The 20,291-nt window shown below is 38.5% G+C and overlaps 2 protein-coding genes across 6 annotated transcripts in view; one reads left to right on the top strand and one right to left on the bottom strand.

Annotated features, from left to right (window-relative positions):
• jkamp (jnk1/mapk8 associated membrane protein) overlaps positions 1 to 20,291 on the top strand; it is a 26,664-nt gene extending 6,373 nt beyond the window's left edge. For 2 of the 3 annotated variants that reach the window (XM_072267911.1, XM_072267893.1), the window contains exons 2-7: positions 13,807 to 13,895; positions 14,819 to 14,973; positions 16,226 to 16,432; positions 16,786 to 16,967; positions 17,324 to 17,400; positions 18,380 to 20,291. In XM_072267911.1, the coding sequence (XP_072124012.1) occupies positions 13,807 to 13,895; positions 14,819 to 14,973; positions 16,226 to 16,432; positions 16,786 to 16,967; positions 17,324 to 17,400; positions 18,380 to 18,598 (929 nt within the window). In that variant the 3' untranslated portion in view covers positions 18,599 to 20,291. Of the gene's footprint in view, positions 1 to 11,648; positions 11,793 to 13,806; positions 13,896 to 14,818; positions 14,974 to 16,225; positions 16,433 to 16,785; positions 16,968 to 17,323; positions 17,401 to 18,379 lie in introns of all 3 variants that reach the window. The other variant, XM_072267901.1, reaches the window with a different exon arrangement.
• The window catches only part of ccdc175 (coiled-coil domain containing 175), a 60,022-nt gene continuing 59,277 nt past the window's right edge, over positions 19,547 to 20,291 (bottom strand). For 2 of the 3 annotated variants that reach the window (XM_072267862.1, XM_072267880.1), the window contains 2 exons: positions 19,745 to 20,032; positions 19,547 to 19,658 (listed from right to left, as the gene is read on the bottom strand). In XM_072267862.1, the coding sequence (XP_072123963.1) occupies positions 19,612 to 19,658; positions 19,745 to 20,032 (335 nt within the window). In that variant the 3' untranslated portion in view covers positions 19,547 to 19,611. The remainder of the gene's footprint in view (positions 19,659 to 19,744; positions 20,033 to 20,291) is intronic. The other variant, XM_072267870.1, reaches the window with a different exon arrangement.

Raw genomic sequence — 20,291 nt, 5'->3', positions numbered from 1 at the left:
CCAATCTGAGAATGAGTATTCAGGACAAATAGCTGAGACAAATTGAGGGGTCCTCAAATGAGGTTTAATGCTTTACCCCTGGTCAAGTAGTCCTGGTGAGGGACTACACAGATGATCAAAAATGGGTACTTGGAAAGGTTAAGGACAGACGTGGATCACTCTCCTGCACAGATGAGATTGTGTCTGATGTCATCTGGAGGCGACACATCGATCAGTTGGGCAGAGTCAATTGTTAGAGAAGAAAGCTGTCCAAAGCTGCAGAGCCACTTCCTGTAGTCTCAGACTCAGCTCCTACAATCACCATGAAGGAGGCCCCAGAACCTGAGATTGTTTCACAGCCACAAGTCTCTCCTACCAAGCAGAGAGACAACCACCTCCCCCCCCCCCCCACCCCCACCCCCAGTCAGGAAAGATGTTTAAAATTTCATATGCTGTGATGTGTATAAATTAGTTGTATTATATAGTATACTATGTGCTTGTGTGTGTATACTGTTGTAGGAAAAAGTTTGCGAACCCTTTTCAATTACCTGGTTTTCTTCACTAATAACTAATAAAATGTGGTGGATCTTCACCTAAGTCATAATAATAGAGAAATACAATCTGCCTAGACTAATAACACACAAACAATTGTACTTTTCATGTCTTTATTGAACACATTCTTTAATCATTCACAGTCCAGGCTGGAAAAAGTATGTGAACTCTCGTATTTAAAAACTAGTAGAACCTCCTTTGGCAGCAATAACCTCTACTAAACATTTCCTGTCGCTGCTGATCAGACATGCACAACGGCAAGGATGAATATTAGACTAATCCTCCATACAAAACTCTTTCAGGTCATCAATATTTCTGGGATACCTTGCATGAGCAGCCCTCTTCAGGTCATGCCACAGTAACTCATTTGGGTTAATGTCTGGATTTTGGCTTGACCATTCCAACGCTTGAATTTTCTTCTTTTTAAACCATACTGTTGTTGATTTACTCTTGTGTTTCGGGTCATTGTCTTGTTGCATCATCCAACTTCTATTAAGGTTCAGGTGACAGACCGCTACCCTGATAGTCTCCTATAAAATGTCTTGCTATCATTTTGAATTCATTGTTCCCTCAACGATTGCAAGTTGTCCAGGCCTTGAGGCAGCAAAGCAGCCCCAAACCATGATGCTCCTAAATTGGGATGAGGTTGTAGTGTTGGTGTGCAGTGCCCCCTTACCTCCAAACGTAACGGTGTGCATTTCTGCTAAAAAGTTCAACTTTTGTCTCATCTGTTCACAGAACATTGTCCCAGAAGGGTTGAGGAACATCCAGGTGGTCTGCTGCAAACTTGAGACGTGCAACAATTTTTTTTGGAGAGCAGTTGTTTCCTTCCATAAACAACATTCTTAAGTGTCTTTCTTATAGTGGACACATGAACAGAGACTTTAGAAAGTTCTAGAGATTTCTACAGGTCTTTTGCTATTACCCTTGGTTTTCTCACCTCCTTCAGCATTGCATGTTGTGCTCTTGGTGTGATCTTTGCAGGACATGCACTCCTCGGGAGAATAGCAACAGGACTGAATTTCCTTCATTTGTGGACAATTTCTCTTAATGTGGACTGATGAACATTCAGGTCTTTAGAAATGCTCTTATAGCCTTTTCCAGCTTCATGCATCTCTACAATTCTTCTTCTAAGATGCTCAAAGTTGTTTTGATCGAGTTATGGTGCATGTAAACAGATCTTCCTTGAGAAGAGCAGGCTGTGTAACTGGATTTTGTTTAAGAGATGGGGTAGTCTTAGTATTTTGTAAAGATATAATCAATATGAAAATAGTTTTGGAGTTAAAAGGCATGTGAGGAAGGAAAGTAATACTAAGGAATTATATTGAATAACAGTGGCTTTGGGGAGTAATCCCTGGAGTGCCTCTAGATACGAAGTTAAAAATAATTTAGTTGTGGGAAAAGTTGTAGATGCTAAATGTTTGAAAGGGTTCTGTGGTGGAGTTAGAACAGATAGCTTATCAGTTTTGATTAAATTTGATGGAAATAAGTTGCCAGATAGGGTTAATTTAGGTTATATGAATTATACGGTTTCAGTCTATGTGTCACCCCCCCCCCCCCCCCGAGATGTTTTTAATACCAGAGGGTTTGGTCATGTGTGCAAGGATAAAAAACAGGTGTGGTAGATTTGGTGGAGAACATGTGGCAATTGTGGCAGAAGCATTAGGGTAAATTGAAGCATGTGGGTTTGTTTATAAAGGGTGTCCTATATATAAGAAAGCTGTGGAGGTGCAGCATGTTCAGGTGGAAATGGGCAACCTATATCAGAAACTCTACAAAACAGTGTCTGTGGGACCTATTAATACCCAGGATACTGATAGTACTCTATGTAAAGTGCCTGATTGTAAAAGGATTTGCTGATTATTGATAAACTAAAATTTGTCAGTTTCATGGCAGATGTGGTAAATTGTACAGCACAAACTAAAAGTAGGGCAGAAAAAAATAAAATTATATTAAAAGCTGCAGAAAAACATCTAAAGCAGGATTTCCTAACCTGGGGTCCACAGAAACTCGGTTAATGGTAAGGCTCCATGGCGTAAAAAAAAGTTGGGAATCCCTGATCTAGAGATAGAAGACTTAACTCTGCAAGTTATTAATGATGCCTTATAAGGAGGATTTTATAACGTTCAGACTTCAAAGAAGGGTTCTTAATGGTTTTTTTTAATCTTACAATGGAATGCTTGAAGCCTGTAGCTAATGGTCAAGAATTTAAGAAATTTATTGATGATTTACCAAATAAACTTCATGTTATATGTGTACAGGAAACCTGGTTGAGATCTTGTCTAAGTTTTAAGATACATGGTTGTGGGTAATGGAGGAAGAGTGGCAACCTTTGTCAAAAATGGGATAGCACATAGAGTTATGGAGATTGTGGTTGTTTATGAGTCAATTGTGGTTGAAATTCGAGGAAAAATAGTAAAGAACAGATTTTTTATAAACCTTGGGAAAGGTATAACACCTGATAAATTGGAAAGAATGGGTGGAAATGGGAAAAATAAGGTTATGTGGTGTGGGGATTTTAATTCTCATAGTGCTACGTGGGGTTGTAGTGACACAAATGTGAATGGGACGGTGGTGGAAGACTTTTTGAAAGAAAAGTGATGTGCTTAAATGATGGTAGGAGTACAAGGATAAATCTATTTAAGACTTTCTGCTTTTGATCTTATACTGGTATCTGAGGATATTGCAAGTGTGCGTAACTGGGAAGTGTATACTGATACAACAGTGAGGAGTGATCATTTCCCCATTTACAATGGAAATAGATGTGTATCAGAAGAAAGGTTCTCATATCCCCAGGCAGAATTTTAAAAACAGAAATTATGATGTATTCGATAAACACTGGACAGCAATTTTTTTTTAAAAGTGTTGCTCCCTCAGAATCTTTTTGTTGTTATGATGGAACGCTTGCAGCTGAACACGAATATAATTTCAGACTACTTGTATCATGTAAAAATTTGAATAAACAAGAAATTAACTTCTTTTGAATATCATATTTTGACTTGCATCGCAGTGTTGATGCTTTGCGATAGTTCAACTAAGCGAAGCATGATTTATTGATAATTTTTGTTTGTACTCAGTGTCTGAGGTTTCTCATTGAAGTGGCCAATAATAATCAGCCAGCATTGATGGATTCCAGTTGCCCTGATACCATTTCTCTATGATCGTAATGTCCTGGTGAAACCTTTCACCGTGCTCATCACTGACAGTGCCAAGATTTAAGGGAAGAAGTCTAAATGGGAATGCAGAAAATGAGTCTTTAGGGTCATATTGCACTCCATGGTTTTGTATGCTTGAAGCATGTTGTCAATCAGCTGCACATAGTTTGGTGCTCTGTAGTTGCCAAAAAAAAATTTCAGTTATGTCCTTGAATGTTTTCCATGCGATATTCGTCAGTCCCACCAGGAGTTCTTTGAATTGCCTGTCATTGGTGACCTGTTGATTTGTGCACCAACAAAAATGCCCTCTTTAATCTTAGCATCAGTTATTCTGGGAAACATCTGTCTCAAATACCGAAATCCGTCATGAAAATGTTTGTACCTGGTGATAGCAGATTCCATCCTTGCAGTTTTGAACCTGGTAATTGTGCTTTTGCCTTTGACAAACCCGAGTCTCTGACCAGGTTATGTAAATCAGATTGAGTTATCAGATGAGGCTCAGTGGACATAAAGGGTTCAAAATCTGTATCAGTATCAGTGTTGTTTTCCATTCCTGGCTCGTGCATTGTGCCATCTTTGTCTGCCTCCTCTAGACTCCATGTCTCTGGTGTCTGCAGTACTGGAAGATTGTCATCATGCAGCACACGTCTCGTGGCTTAAGAGGCATTGGGGTATTCAATGGATTTCTTTTTTTTTTTAGCAGAGAAACCAGACACATTGGTCAGACAGAAGTAGTAGTCTGTCACATGATCCTTCTGTTCTCGCTATATCATCAGGACAGCAAATGGGATTGACTTCTAAGTCAAGCTCTAGGATCAACAGCCCATGTTGTGCAACAAATGTGAGGAGCCTAGGCTCTGTCTTGGTGGCCAATTCAAAGTAGAGCTCATAGACTTTCTTAATAAGAGGAGTCATAAGAGGAGATTTAAGTGTATACTTGCCACAAATATAACAAAAAGTATTGTGGCTGTTGCAACATTGGTGAGACATTTTGCTATCATAAAAACTCCTTAAAATATAATTTCTTCATTATAATGAGTATAATATGCTATGTGCAGAGCATGCTCTTCATCAATGTGATTGCAAACTGATATATGTCTAAACATAATGCATAGAACAGTGTGTGTGTGATGCTTTTACAGACTTTCTAAAACCTGCCCTGCCATGCAGCATCCACCCTGCTAAAGTATGTCCAAGCATGCCTGGACAAGATAGAAAACTTTGCAGCTTACGTTGTGGGCAACATTTTAATTGACTTGAATTATGAATTGAAATAACAAATGCAGATGATTTTCTTTTTTTAAAATGTTGTGTGATAGGGAAATTTCATGGTGATTTTCATGATCAGCAGCCCAAAACCCATTAAGATACACTCAAAAGTATTCAGGAAGCAAATTTTTTATTGTCCAGTGTAATTAATGTGAAAGAAGATTTCCTGATCATTTGGTTTTCGAAGATGTCAAGTTGAGTAATAATATCTTGTACTTTGTATTCAATTTGGTAGCAAAGGAATCAATCCCAGATCATTAGGGTATAATGAAAGGAAAACTGTTCCTTGGTGAATGGATGAATGTAAAAGAGCTGTGTAGGGGTGGAATAAAACTTTTAAGAAAGTTAGGCAGTGTTACTCCTATTCATCTTTCATAAAACATAAAAGAACTTGAGCTATAGATAGAAAAGTTGTGAGAAGGCTGAAAAAAATGTATAGGAGACCATACAATTCAGGTTGAGGAAGTGTGGGATGATACAGAAAATGGGGGATTTAGAAAACCTAATGCATTACTGGCTTTGTATGATGGGGAGAAGGTTGCAGTTACTAACTGAAAAAGCAGAATTATTAGTAAAACATATGTCAGGGTACATAATTTGGCCAATTTAAGTAAAGAAGAGAGATTTTATAGAGAAACAGTTTTGCAAGCAATCCTCAGACTGCTGAGAAAACAAAATGTTCCAGTTCCTGCAACACACATCAAAGTTGCTGGTGAAAGCAGCAGGCCAGGCAGCATCTCTAGGAAGAGGTACAGTCGACGTTTCAGGCCGAGACCCTTCATCAGGACTAACTGAAGGAAGAGCTAGTAAGAGATTTGAAAGTGGGAGGGGGAGATCCAAAATGATAGAAGACAGGAGGGGGAGGGATGGAGCCAAGAGCTGGACAGGTGATTAGCAAAAGGGATATGAGAGGATCGTGGGACAGGAGGCCCAGGGAGAAGGAAAAGGGGGAGGTGGGGGGAAACCCAGAGGATGGGCAAGGGGTATAGTCAGAGGGGCAGAGGGAGAAAAGGGAGAGAGAGAGAGAGAAAGAATGCGTGTATATAAATAAATAACGGATGGGGTACAAGGGGGAGGTGGGGCATTAGCGGAAGTTAGAGAAGTCAATGTTCATGCCATCAGGTTGGAGGCTACCCAGATGGAATATAAGGTGTTGTTCCTCCAACCTGAGTGTGGCTTCATCTTTACAGTAAAGGAGGCCGTGGATAGACATATCAGAATGGGAATGGGATGTGGAATTAAAATGTGTGGCCACTGGGAGATCCTGCTTTCTCTGGCAGACAGAGCATAGGTGTTCAGCAAAACGATCTCCCAGCCTGTGTCGGGTCTCGCCAATATATAGAAGGCCATGTCGGGAGCACCGGACGCAGTATATCACCCCAGCCGACTCACAGGTGAAGTGTCGCCTCACCTGGAAGGACTGTCTGGGGCCCTGAATGGTGGTAAGGGAGGAAGTGTAAGGGCATGTGTAGCACTTGTTCAGCTTACAAGGATAAGTGCCAGGAGGGAGATCCGTGGGGAGGGATGGGGGGGATGAATGGGCAGGGGAGTCGCGTAGGGAGCGATCCCTGCGGAAAGCAGACAGAGGGGAGAAGGGAAAGATGTGCTTAGTGGTGGGATCCCGTTGGAGGTGGCGGAAGTTACGGAGAATAATATGTTGGACCCGGAGGCTAGTGGGGTGGTAGGTGAGGACCAGGGGAACCCTATTCCTAGTGGGGTGACGAGAGGATGGAGTGAGAGCAGATGTGTGTGAAATGGGGGAAATGCGTTTGAGAGCAGAGTTGATAGTGGAGGAAGGGAAGCCCCTTTGTTTAAAAAAGGACGACATCTCCCTCGTCCTGGAATGAAAAGCCTCATCCTGAGAGTAGATGCGGTGAAGACGGAGACAGGTTGGAGGAACAACACCTTATATTCTGTCTAGGTAGCCTCCAACCAGATGGCATGAACATCAACTTCTCTAGCTTCTGCTAATGCCCCACCTCCCCCTAGTACCCCATCCGCTATTTATTTATATACACACATTCTTTCTCTCTCTCTCTCTCCTTTTTCTCCCTCTGTCCCTCTGACTATACCCCTTGCCCATCCTCTGGGTTTTCCCCCCCTCCCCCTTTTCCTTCTCCCTGGGCCTCCTGTCCCATGATCCTCTCATATCCCTTTTGCCAATCACCTGTCCAGCTCTTGGCTCCATCCCTCCCCCTCCTGTCTTCTCCTATCATTTTGGATCTCTCCCTCCCCCTCCCACTTTCAAATCTCTTACTAGCTCTTCCTTCAGTTAGTCCTGACGAAGGGTCTCGGCCCTAAACGTCGACTGTACCTCTTCCTAGAGATGCTGCCTGGCCTGCTGCGTTCACCAGCAACTTTGATGTGTGTTGCGTGAATTTTCAGAATTCCTCCTGTTTATGTTCCAGTTCTCACTTGGATGTCGAATTTATAACGTCTGAACTTAAAAGGGCTATTCATGGTGCTGGGTTAGACATCATCTGAGAAGGATATCTGTTGTGATATGTTTACACAGTTATCAGATTCAAACCATACTGGTTTTGAAATTCTTTAATACAATATAAGTTGAAGGGTGACTTCCTGCTTCCTTCATGTCTCGGATACATGCAGTAAATCGATTCTGCAGGGTCACGTAGTCCTAAAATGCTACAGCATAGCAACAGACCCTTTGGGCTATCTAATCTGTGCCAAACAATTATTTTGCCTAGTTCCATTGGCCTGCACCCAGACCATAGCCCTCTATGATCCTCCCATCCATGTGCCTTTTCAAATTACTCTTGTTAATGTTGAAATCAAACCCACATCCACCATTTCCGCTGGCAGCTCTTTCCACACTCTCACCACCCTCTGAGTGAAGAAGTTCCCCGTCATGTTCCGCTTAAACATTTTGTTTTTTGCATTTAACCCATGATCTCTAGCTCTTGTCTCACTCGACTTCAGTGGAAAAAGCCTACTTGCATTTACCCTATTTATACCTTTCATAATGTAATATACTTCTATCAAATATCCCCTCATTCTCCAATGCTCCAGGGAATAAAGTTCTAACCTTTCAACCGTTCCCTCTACTGCAACGAAGTGCTTTAATAAAGTCATGGCTAGATTCAATTCCTGCCAGTTCTTTGGAATCATTTCCAATTAATGACCTAGGCCTGCTGCACAACAGGTCTACAGCAGAGCAGACATGATCTGACTGGCTCTTCATATTGGCTTTGGAGCAACTAGACAATAGTAGATCATATATCAGGCTGTTGTTTATTGATTACAGCTTGGCATTCAACACTATCATTCTCCCAGTACTAATCAACAAGCTTCAAAACCTTGGCTTCTGTACCTCCATTTGCAACTGGATACTCATCTTCTTTATGGGAGGACCACACATCTCCTCACTGATATTCAACATAGGTGCACCTCAAGGATGAGTGCTTAGCCCTACTGTCTCTACAATCATAAGTGTGTGGATAAGCACAGAGACACCATTTATAAATTCACTAAAGACACCACTGTTAGCAGAATCTCAAGTAGCATCAAGGAGGACTGTAGAAGTGAGGATTTAATTGTGGACTTTAGGAAGGGGAAGTTACAAGAACACACAGCAGTTGTGTTCCTGGATGTCAACGTGTTAGAGATCTGTAAAGTTCTATTTTGAGCCTAACACATTGACACAGACACAAAGAAGGCGTGCTGGCAATCCTTTAGGAGTTGGGGAGACTTGGTATGTCACCAAAGGCTTACAAGTTTCTTTAGATGTACAATAGAGAGCAGTGTTAACTGGCTGCCCCACAGCCTGGTACAGAGGCTCCATTGCAGAGGATCACAAGAGACTGCAGAGGGTTGTAGACTCAGCCAGCTCCATCACAGGCAGAACCCACCTCGCCATCGAGAACATCTTCAGAACCCACCTCGCCATCGAGAACATCTTCAGAACCCACCTCGCCATCGAGAACATCTTCAGAACCCACCTCGACATCGAGAGCATCTTCAAAAGACAGAGCCTCAAGAAGGCAGCACCCATCATTAAGTGCCATCACCATAACTACCACATCCAATGATTCAAGAAGAGCTTCTTCCCCTCCACCAACAGATTTCTGAACAGTCCATGAACACATCATTCCTCTGTTGCACTATTTATTTATTTTGTAACTTGTCGTAGTTTTTATGTCTTCTGCTGTACTACAGCTTCAGACCAACACATTTCACAACATGTTAGTAATAAATTCTGAATGGGCATAAGTTCTGTATCACAGAGTATGAATTTATCCCACGTAACTAGGTGGAACTGGGAGAATTAAACCAGATTTTTAAGTTCACTGATGATAATTAGGAGAATGCATATAAAAATATCTTAGACCCATTAAGCCTACCCTGCCATTCAATATGATCATAGCTGATCAGCCTCAGATGACAACTTCTCTTCCCCATTACTCTCAATCCCAATCTTAAAAAAAATTATCTACACTTTTAATTTTCTAATAATCTTTCCTGTATAATCTCTGGGGTAGAGAATTCCAGAGATTTGTCACCCTCCATGAGAGGTGGGTCCATCTCGTTGTTACAAGATTTAGGCTATCTTCAACTCTCGTAACAATGTTTCCTCACTTGAGTGCTTCCCACTTTGGATATACCTTAATAGTTTTTGTATCATCTTATGATTTTATATGATTTGGTAAGATCACCTCATCATCCTTCTAAAATCCAGAGAATATAAATTTCAGTATTGGATAACCAAGAATTAATCTCATGAATCTCTTCCAATTGCTTCCATCCTGTGAATAAGGGAACCTAAGTTGGATCTTGAGTTTCAAGTCTGTAGTGCACTGCAAGTACCAACACAGGTAGATGTGGTAAAGAAGGCATATAGCATGCTTGCCTTCATAGATCAAGGCATGAAATATAAAAATCCCTACATTATATTACCGTTTAATAAAATACAGTCGGACTGTAGTTTGAATATTGTGTACAGCTCTGCTCACCTCACTACAGGAAGAATGTGATTGGGAAGAAGGGCGAGCAGAGGAGTCTCACCAGCATGTTGCCTAGATTGAAGGAATTTAGTTATGGGGAGAGATTGGAATAGACTCAGCTTTTTTCCTTGGAACCAACTAAGCTGAAGAGTGACCTGATAGAGATTTCTAAAATTCATAAAAAGCATATATAGATTTTTTTCCCCCACGGTGGGGGTATCATTAAAAAAAAGTCATGGGTTTAAGGTGGAATGGAGTATTAAAGGGGTTTTGTAATTGATATCTGGAATTCACTGCCAGAGGGGGAGGCATTGTCATATACATTTGTAACATTTAAGAGACAGTTGTACATGTAATTAAATAGGCAAGTCATAGAAGGTTTTAAATCTAATGCGGGGAAGTGGGACTAGAGTAAATGAGCAATTTGGTTGCAATGGACATGGTGGACTTAAAGGTCTGTTTCTGTATTGTATGTCTCTATGACTGTACACAGTAGTCCGGGTGCAGCCTCACCAATACGCTGTACAACTGTGAAAATTGCTTCCAATTAATAAACTACAGCCCTGTAATGGGCTAGGTTGATCAGACCCAAAAGACCCAAACCAATTCAAGTGTTCAGGAGATGTAATAAGTGTACAAGCACAACAAAGTAGCTGAAGCCTAATTTATTATCATAGAATAGAAAGTATAAATAAATCACACAAAATACTACGTTGTAAGTTACAAAGATTTCTGGGCTCACGATTCTTAGCCGCCATTTTATTGCCGCTGTTGTCGGGGAACTTCAAATTCTGACTCGTGAAATCATCCTGGGCCTGTCCTAGGCACCTGCTGATCACGATTCAGTCTGGGTGAAGTCCCAGGAACTGAGGGGAAGGTGCCTTAATAAATAGGGGTTCGATCCACAAGCATTGAGAAACATTTGGTCTTTTGTTCTCATGCCACTAAGCATGGTTTTTTTAAAGACAACTTGAGTTCATCATTAGACATCCCCTTGCCACTTGTGCCGTGAGGTCAAGGAAGGCTCCAGCAGCTATCAGCAAACATTAGGTACTAATAATGTTTAACAGTGTTTAACTTGTACAGACACCTTGACAACTTACATGCTGTGAGCTCACAGAATTAAAGTGTCACTTGGAGCTGTTCAGACTTTCATTAATATTTCACAACATTTTAATACACCACAACAAACCCTCTTGTAAGAAAGATCAATATGCTATTTACATTCTAAATTGTACTGTTTTCTAAATTAACTTGTATGGCACTTGAGTGGCCACCCAAAAGTGACAGAGAAGCAAGATTTAAATAGGTTGAAGAAACACTAACTAGTATATTACATAAAATACCCTCCCATCCATAGGAATTGGTCCAGAGTATAAAGAGTGTTGAAAATGACCACCAATGCATCCATTGTTTCTATTGCCACTTCCTTAAGTGCTCTTGGGTTGCAGAACGTTGGGTCTGGGAATTCCTTGGCCTTCAGTCAAAGTTGAGTTCATTATCATGCACAAGCACATATATACTCAGGTGTAAAGAGAAGCTTATTTGTGGCAGCATCAAAGGCTCACGGCAACCTATCAATTTCTGTAACTACTGATACTAATCATCTTCAGTTTCTTTGTCACTTAAAAAACTCTAGGTTTCCTACATTTCTGGAATGTTATTTCTGTCCTGATTTCTAATGAAGGACCCAAAGTAGTTATTGAATTGGTTTATCATTTGAAACACACAGATTGCTGAAGGAACTCAGTAAATCAGGCAGCATCTATGGAGGGGAATAAGCAGTTGACATTTCGGGTCATCAGATCTGGAGAGGATGAGGGAAGAAGCCAGAATAAGAAGGTGGCAGGTGGAAGAAGTACAAGCTGGCACATAGGTGAGACCAGCTGGACAGGAAGGTAGGTGTATGTGGGGTTGAGGGGAGTAGGTGAAGTATGAAGCTGGAAGAGTTGAAGGGCTGAAGAAGGAGGAATTTGATAGAGGACATTGGAACCATGGAAGAAAGGAGTGGAGGGACACCAGACAGAGGTGATAGGCAAGTAAGTAGAAGAGAAGGGGTGAGAAGGGAACCAGAATGAGGAATAGGAAGGGAGGAGGGAGAAATATTACTGGATATTAAATAAATCAATGTTCATGCCATTGGGTTGGAGGTTACCCAGAGAGAATATGAGGAGTTGCTCCTCCTACCTGAAAGTGGCCTCATGAGTAGAGGAGGCCACGGACCGACGTATCGGAATGAGAATGGGAAGTAAAATTGAAATGGGTGGTCACTAGAAATCCCGCCTTTTGTGGCAAAGGTGCTCGATCAGGCAGGCCCCAAATCTATAGTTGCAAGAAAAGGTTTGTGAACCCTTTGCAATTACCTGGTTTTCTGTATTAATTACACCAAGACTATTAAACATTTCTTTGTTTCTAAGGAGCCTTTAGTTATCTCTACAAATTTTGTTTGTTTACATATCTATAAAAGCTTTCATAGTCAACTTATGTTTCCTGTAAGTACACTCTCATATTCTGTTTTCTTGCTGTTAACTTGGTTCTCTTTTATTTTGCATTTTGCATTTGTTTCTGCATTTGGCATTCTAAACTAATCATGCTTCTCAGCTTCATTGCTTTTATTCATCAATTTGTCTTTTCCATGGATCTGAAACAATTTGTAATTTTCCTTGTTAGCTTGAGCTCTCCTGTTTTATTTTTGTCCCAGACTGAGAGAGAATGTAATGAAAATTTAAAAAGTTATTTAGTAGTCTTTTTAGGATACGGAGAGGAGATTTGGCCTTCAAAGCGAATTTTTAAAAAGTGATCATGCATTTAAGACAGATGAGACATTTTTTTTAATCTCTCCGAAGTACATAAGTCTTTCTCAAAGGGCACTAGAAGAGTTTTCGAAGTTCTTGAAGGCAATATGGAAATGGAAATTTTTCATTTTGTTCCTCCAACCAATCAATAAGAAAGATTGCGAATGACTGGAATCCAAGCATTGATCCCATTGGTACCTCACCGGTTGAAGTTGGTCATATTGAGAAAGATCCATTTACTCCTGCTGTTGTTTATTAACAAGTTCTTACTCAGGGCCTGTATATTGCCACAATTCTATATGCTGTATTATCACTGACTATCTCTCTGTGTGGAACCTGACAAAAGTCTTAAAAATCTAAATAAACCTCAACCTCTGTTTTCTCGAATTACTTATATCCTCAGAGGTCTCAAATAGATTTATCAAACACAATTTTCCTTTCATAAATTTATGCTGAATCCATTCTATTAATCTCCTTTGTGTTTTTTTTCATTAGATGCTTCAATGTAGATTCCAACATTTTCCCCACTACTGCTGATAGACTTAGGAATTGCTAATTTCCTCTTCTTTTTCCCCTCCCTTTTTAAATGGTCAGGTTACAGTATTGGCAGCTACTTATGTGGTCACTTGTTTGGTGAAAAATTTGGAAGCCCCAGTATGAAAATACAAATTGTTTTTAAGAACATTGTCATTGTAAAAGTAAAAATTATAATTTAACAAAAGAGCATTTTTAGAGAAGTGTAGATATTATTTACTTGGTTTTTAATTTGCACTTTTATGTGATTGTTGCAAATGCTACATGATAAAAATGTTAGTTGTGAGAGCTGGTGGAACCAAACCAGTACCATTTAGACAGGTGACGTTTTCAGATTTTCTGCTCCTTCGAATGTAATACCTCCTCAATACACTTTAATGTCACATTTTTTTCATGTTATACAGTAGAGTCTTGTGGATTGTAGTTGTAGATATAGGCCATAAAGTCAAGTTCTGTTTTAATAATCAATTTTATTTAAATGTGAATTAGAACAAATTATAATTTTATCAGAATTAACTTAATCATTAATGCAATTTGTTTTTAAATGTTACTGTATTTCAGATGTTGATTTGATATGCCCTGGATTATATTGTGGAAAGCAAATAAAAGAAATTGCAAATGATAGTCAACTGCAATATGGAGATTGTGGGGTGAGCTTTGTTCATTTTTGCATTTCTTACATTGTAAACTTGTAATGTTTCAGGTCAACTGTATTGATGAAAGAAGATTAAGAGATAGCTTTATTTGTCACGTGTACATCAAAGTATACAGTGAAATGTGTTTTTTGTGTCAATGACCAACACAGTCTGAGGATGTGCTGGGTGCAGCCTGCAAGTGTTGCCATGTTCCTGGTGCCAACGTAGCAGGCCTACAACTTACTAACTCTAATCTGTATGTCTTTGGAATGTGGAAGGGACCGGATCACCTGGAGGAAATCCATATGGTCATGGGGAGAATGTACAAACTCTTTCTAGACAGTGGTGCAATTGAATTTGGGTCGCTGGTGCTGTAATAGCTTTTCACTAACTGCTACAATACCATATTGGCAGTCATCCATCTGGAAATATTTGAATTCATTTTTTTAACCACAAATGCTGCCTGACCTCCTTAGTATTTCCAGCATTTTGCATTTGTTACAGGATTTAAACTTCTGCAGTATTTTTTTGTAGATGTAAATCATATGTTTTTTATATAGTGTACAAAATCATCACACTATTCAAAAATGTTCAGAAGATCATTCATATTCACATGGTACAAGTGACATAAAATCTAATTTAGTTGTACCTGTTTGTAAGTTATCTTTGATTGCACCTAAATTCAAGCCTAAATGCACTCAAAGTAATATTAACTGCATTTTGTAATAAAGGGAATTGTAGTTTGAATAAAGTCAATAGCAGGCTCCATTATCATCTCTAATTTAATTCCAAACAATTTTTGGCTTTTTTTAAAAACAAAATTATTGAAGGTATCTAGTAGATGTAGTCTCCTCTATCAGTCTGGCATGTGGCATATGTTTGTACTCCGGTACAGAAAGTTGAAAAGATTTTTCATTTGCCCTAAAAATTCTCAACAGGTATGCCCAAGAGGAGAAAGATCAGATGCTCTGAAAATTTGTCGTAAATGTGAAGAATCACCAGAGTTGTATGACTGGCTGTATCTTGGTTTCATGGCAGTTCTGCCTTTGGTTTTGCACTGGTTCTTTATTGAATGGTACTCGGGCAAAAAAAGGTTTGTGATATTTGAGAATTTGGAATGTGAATCAGGGTGTTATAATTGAAGAATAAGTGCCTTAATAGATTCAGCATTTTTTTTTTATCTGTAAGTCATACATTTATAAGCAGTAGGGTCCAATTTGGGTGTAAGTCTGCATCTATTAACGTAAAATGTAAATGAACAGTTTTATGTTCTGGACAAAACCGAATACTTATGTACTTGTGGGGTGCAGGTGTGTATGTATCCATATAATGTATGCATCTAAATTAAAGCACAATTGGATGCTCATAAGTATTACTTTTAGAAATTAAAATCCTTTAAATTCATAGACATGGAATTGTGACTTTGTGTCAAAGAAATGTATAATTTTACTGGAGTTGTATTTAACATTATATGATGCACCTATCAATGTGGACTATTATCTGAACTATCATAGTCCGTACCAAAGGTGACAGTTCCCAGAATCATGCTTGCTAACATAGACTGATGTACTTGTAAAATAATAGCTATACCATAGGACTGTGTTCAAGAGAAAGAGATAATAACAATGTTAAGTTTTGTCCACAAGTGGTATCCAGAACGTGGGAACAATTATTGAAAACAGCTACTTGTTGCCTTATTCTATTTCTTCATTATTTTAAATCACTCCCAAGATTATACCAGCATTCAATCATACGACTCAGATGAAATTTATTATACAGTACTGTGCAAAAGTTTTCGGGACATATATTTAGCTAGGGTGCCCAGGACCTCTGCACAGTACTTTATAATTTTATGTATTGCACTGTACTGCTGCTGCAACAAAAAACACACTTAATGACATGTAAGTGATTATAAACCTGATTCTGATATAGGTCTCTATTGTGGACAGAGTGAAAGGGGGGCAAAGAGGCCGGAATCATGGTTGGGAAACGGGAATGGGAAGCAGCAGAGAGACATTCTGTAATGATCAATCAACCAATTGTTTGGAATCAAATTACCTTGCCTGGTGTCTCAGGGATAATGTGTCTGCACCCATGCCTCTATCACTCCTGCTCTGCCACCTGCCCCACATCCAACTCGCAGTGCTCCACCCTTGCCATTCCCAACAGCCTTTGCTCATGCTAGATTTATTAACTTACTCTCCACTCTAGTTGACAAACACAGTACTGTGCAAAAATTTAGGTACCCTGATATATCTTTGTTTCTAAGACTTTAGCATAGTACTATAGAAATTTATTTAAAACCAAATTCATTCGAAATATAATTTATTGTATTTTTTGTACAGTTCCAGTGCACTTTTTCAGCATGTGACTGCATTACTAGAATGTGCTGTTGCAGCCATTATCACATTGTTAGTGAATGATCCAATAGGAGAGCTGAAAATTCGGTCCTGCCGTGTGAAGATGCTATCAGATTGGTATACAATGCTTTATAATCCCAGTCCAGATTATATTACTACACTGCATTGTACACAGGAAGCTGTATTTCCCTTGTAAGTATATGTTTTTCAATATATGCAGTGCTGACTTGTTCAATTTTTTGATATTAATTTAGTTATTGCCATCATGTAAAAACATCTGATATAATATTTTTAAATACAAGTGTAAACTAAGTAGTTCTCTGGTTCATATAAGTACAGTTTGTATTTGTTTTTTGAGTCTTTGTGTTTTTAAATTTAGAATTAAGCATTGTGCTCAGAATAATGGCTGTCAGCCTTCCGAGCAGATGTCAGAAATAGAAGAGATAATGGGAATCCTAAAAATTGGAAATCAATACTTCATAAAATGAGAATTTCAGCTTCAATAAAGTTGCCATCCTGATAGTCTGTTGTCTGTTTGTTTTCAGATACACTATTGTCTTTATATACTATGCTTTTTGTCTCGTTTTCATGATGCTGCTTCGTCCACTGCTGGTTAAAAAGATTGCATGTGGTCTTGGAAAATCAGACCGATTTAAAAGTATTTATGCAGCGCTTTACTTTTTCCCAATTCTTACAGTACTTCAGGCAGTTGGTGGAGGCCTGCTTTGTAAGTGCATTTTTATTTAGATACCATCTTTTGATTAACTACAATTTAAAATAAATTCTGACAGAATTTTTGCCATAACACGATTGACTTTAATTAACCAATAGAATCTTGATCTAGATATTGAAAAGGATATCTCTTGACCAATTTACTTTGCAATGATCTTGGGTGTTGGTTTAATTTCACATTTAGGATTCCTAGTTAAGGATCTAGAATTGCTATTAATACTTTACCTTAATATTAAAATAAATGCTAACTAAATGTATATACCAGTTCAGTTAGTAGCAATATATATATATGTACCATATTTTAATTTGATTTTCTGCATATTTTCTTAACTTCCAACCTCTTTTTTTCAGATTATGCTTTTCCATATATAATTCTAGTCTTGTCCTTGGTAACTTTGGCAGTATATATGTCTGCTTCAGAAATACAGGTAAGTTAGAACAAACAAGCTAAGGGTTTGGAGAACTATAATATTAGACTGTAAGGCATAGGAGCAGAACTAAGTCACTCAGCCTATCGAGTCTACTCTGCCATTCCATCATGGCTGATTTATTATCCCTCTCAACCCCATTCTTTTGCTTTCTCCATGCAACCTTTGATACCCTGACTAATCAAGAACCTATCAACCTCCAACTTAAATATACCCAATGACTTGGCCTGCACAGCTGTGTGTGGCAATGAATTCCAGATTCATCACCCTCAGGCTAAAAGAAATTTTTCCTCATCTCTATTTTAAGTGGACATTCCCCTATTCTGCGGCCGTGCCCTCTGGCCCTAGACTCCACCGTTATAGGATTCATATCCTCCACATACACTCTATCTAGGCATTTCAATATTCAGTAAGTTTCGATGAGATCCCTTGCCCCTCTCATTCTTATAAACTCCTGTGAGTTCAGACCAAGAGCTATCAAACACTCCTCATGTTAACCCTTTTATTCTTGGGATCATTTTTGCGAACCTCCTCTGGACCCTCTGCAATCCCCAGCATATCTTTTCTTGGATAAAGTGCTCAGAACTGCTCACAGTACTCCAAATCCGGTCTGACCAATTCCTTATAAAGCCTCAGCATTACATCCTTGTTTTTGTATTCTAGTCCTCTCAAAATGAATGCTAACATTGCATTTGCCACCTTTACCACTAACTCAACCTGCAAGTTAACCTTTAGGGAATCTTGCATGAGGACTCCCATATTAGACCCAATTGATTTAAAGTATGTGAGAATTAATACGAGAATAGGTGTGGCTTTAATTACAACCTATGTGAACACTTTAAAGGATTCACAGAAAGTGTAAGTTCATAGCATTTAGGATTTTGAATTACGAATGTTTTAATTGCTTTCAGTGCAAACTACTAAATATACAAATGTAAATAAGATTCTATGTATAATTAAAAATGTTTCTCTTTAACAGACTTACAAGGATTTGATCACCAAAAAGAAGAGAATGGTTGTTCTGTTTAGTCACTGGATACTGCATGCCTATGGAATAATCTCAATTTCCAGACTGGATAAACTGGACCAGGATCTGCCACTGTTGGCCTTAGTGCCCACTCCAGCACTTTTTTATCTGTTAACAGCTAAATATACAGAGCCTTCAAGGATACTGTCAGAAGGTGGCAATGGACATTAGAAGATAGAAAAGTAAGAACATACAGCAGATTGATCAGTGAATGGTAGAGATTATTCTAATATCCCAAGGAGAAACAGTAATGACCATTCAAACTTGTTTTCATTGCTTAAGGTTATTTATATTCTTCATATGCTTGAAAGAAATTGTTCTAAAATGTATAAATTTTAATGAAGTAAATTGCGTATGTCACACATTGGATAACTGCAACTTTGGTATTCTGTGGGGGGAAATAAATTGGGAAAGGTTAAAAAAATTTATAGTAAAGCAGCATTGTAGAGAATTTGAACTACTGCAGATTGCTAGCTGTTCAAATTCAATTAATATTTGATCTTACAGGATTGCTTTTAAGTATAATTCTGTTGTGCACATTTGCTCATAATTACACAGTTAAATCATTTTCTGAATGAAGAATGGGCAAAAGATCATTAAGACAGCATGTTGAGAATGCTAATTGGTAAAATACTGAAATACGCCTACACAACAGAGTCATTTACTTCAGTAGGCTAAACCAACTGTGCGTTGCTTTGCACAAAGCCTCAATAGTTCTCTTATTTATGGAATTCCTTTTAGGCACAATACCCAGAAAGTTAATCATATCAAAAACTGGCACCGCTGCTTCTCTCTGCTCCCGCCAATTCACTTCACTGGACAAAACCATATTTGTATTTTAGTATTTGTGGACAATGTTACGTGGTGAAAATACTTTAGTAAGCTCAGAGGTTAATTACTATTCCTGTATTCTTTGGAGACCAGAACCATAAGCTTTTCGAATCTAAAAGCACAGACTTTTAAGGGCAAACTCATGAGTATGAAAATTTTGTAGCAAGCAAATGTCAGATTGTAAATCTGAAGATTGTTTTTTCCAGCAAGCAGCATAAGCTTCTTAATGCAGAAAGAGCAATGGACATTGAAAGAGTTTTAAAACTTAACAGTTAATCCACATTTTAGTAGACAAGTTACTCAATTGTAAATGTTTCATTGTATTCTGAATCAAAATCCTACCTCCTGTATATTCACTGCTGGAGAATGGTTTGTTTTATCATACATACTTCTTTTGCTCCTATTGTGATTCAAAGAAATTAAAGTTTAAAGCATGGTTAATCCAACAAGATACAATTATTCAAAGTTTGTGTATTATAGGCTTACCAAGAGAAGGTGTACTTCCCACAAAGGATTGCAATTTACTTAAATGTTCCTTGAGTTGTTCGCCTATATTGCCAAGCTTCATCTCCCTGAGCTGTATTTTATTCATCAGTTTATCTATGTCATTCAGAACACTTTGATTACATGTTGCAAATTCCTGCAAAGTGGTACAAAGTAATATCACACCACCTTTTCTCCTACTGTACAATACACAGTAAATACGTGATGAAAAAATGTTACCATCTACCTTTTGAACATTAAAGTCTAATACCCAGTTTTTCATAAGCTTATCTTAAAAAAAAGAGAAAAAAACAGTGAATAAACAGTGGCAGATAGTACAAATTCAAATCCATTAAATAGCTGGAGGTCAATAAATGCAACTATACTAAATTGATTGTTGCTTAGTCTTGAACACTTTGCAAAAGCATTAAGGACAATATTGTGGTTGAAAAGTATTAAGAACAATATTGTGATACAAATACAGTATATCAAAGAAAATTTACACTAGTAAAAACTGGACCATGCTATGCAACATTTGAAAGTAAAACAA

Source organism: Mobula birostris, chromosome 1 (genome assembly GCF_030028105.1).
Source record: "Mobula birostris isolate sMobBir1 chromosome 1, sMobBir1.hap1, whole genome shotgun sequence".
Classification (NCBI taxonomy): domain Eukaryota; kingdom Metazoa; phylum Chordata; class Chondrichthyes; order Myliobatiformes; family Myliobatidae; genus Mobula; species Mobula birostris.
Note: the sequence above shows the minus strand (reverse complement) of the source record. Positions and strands in the feature narration are given on the sequence as shown.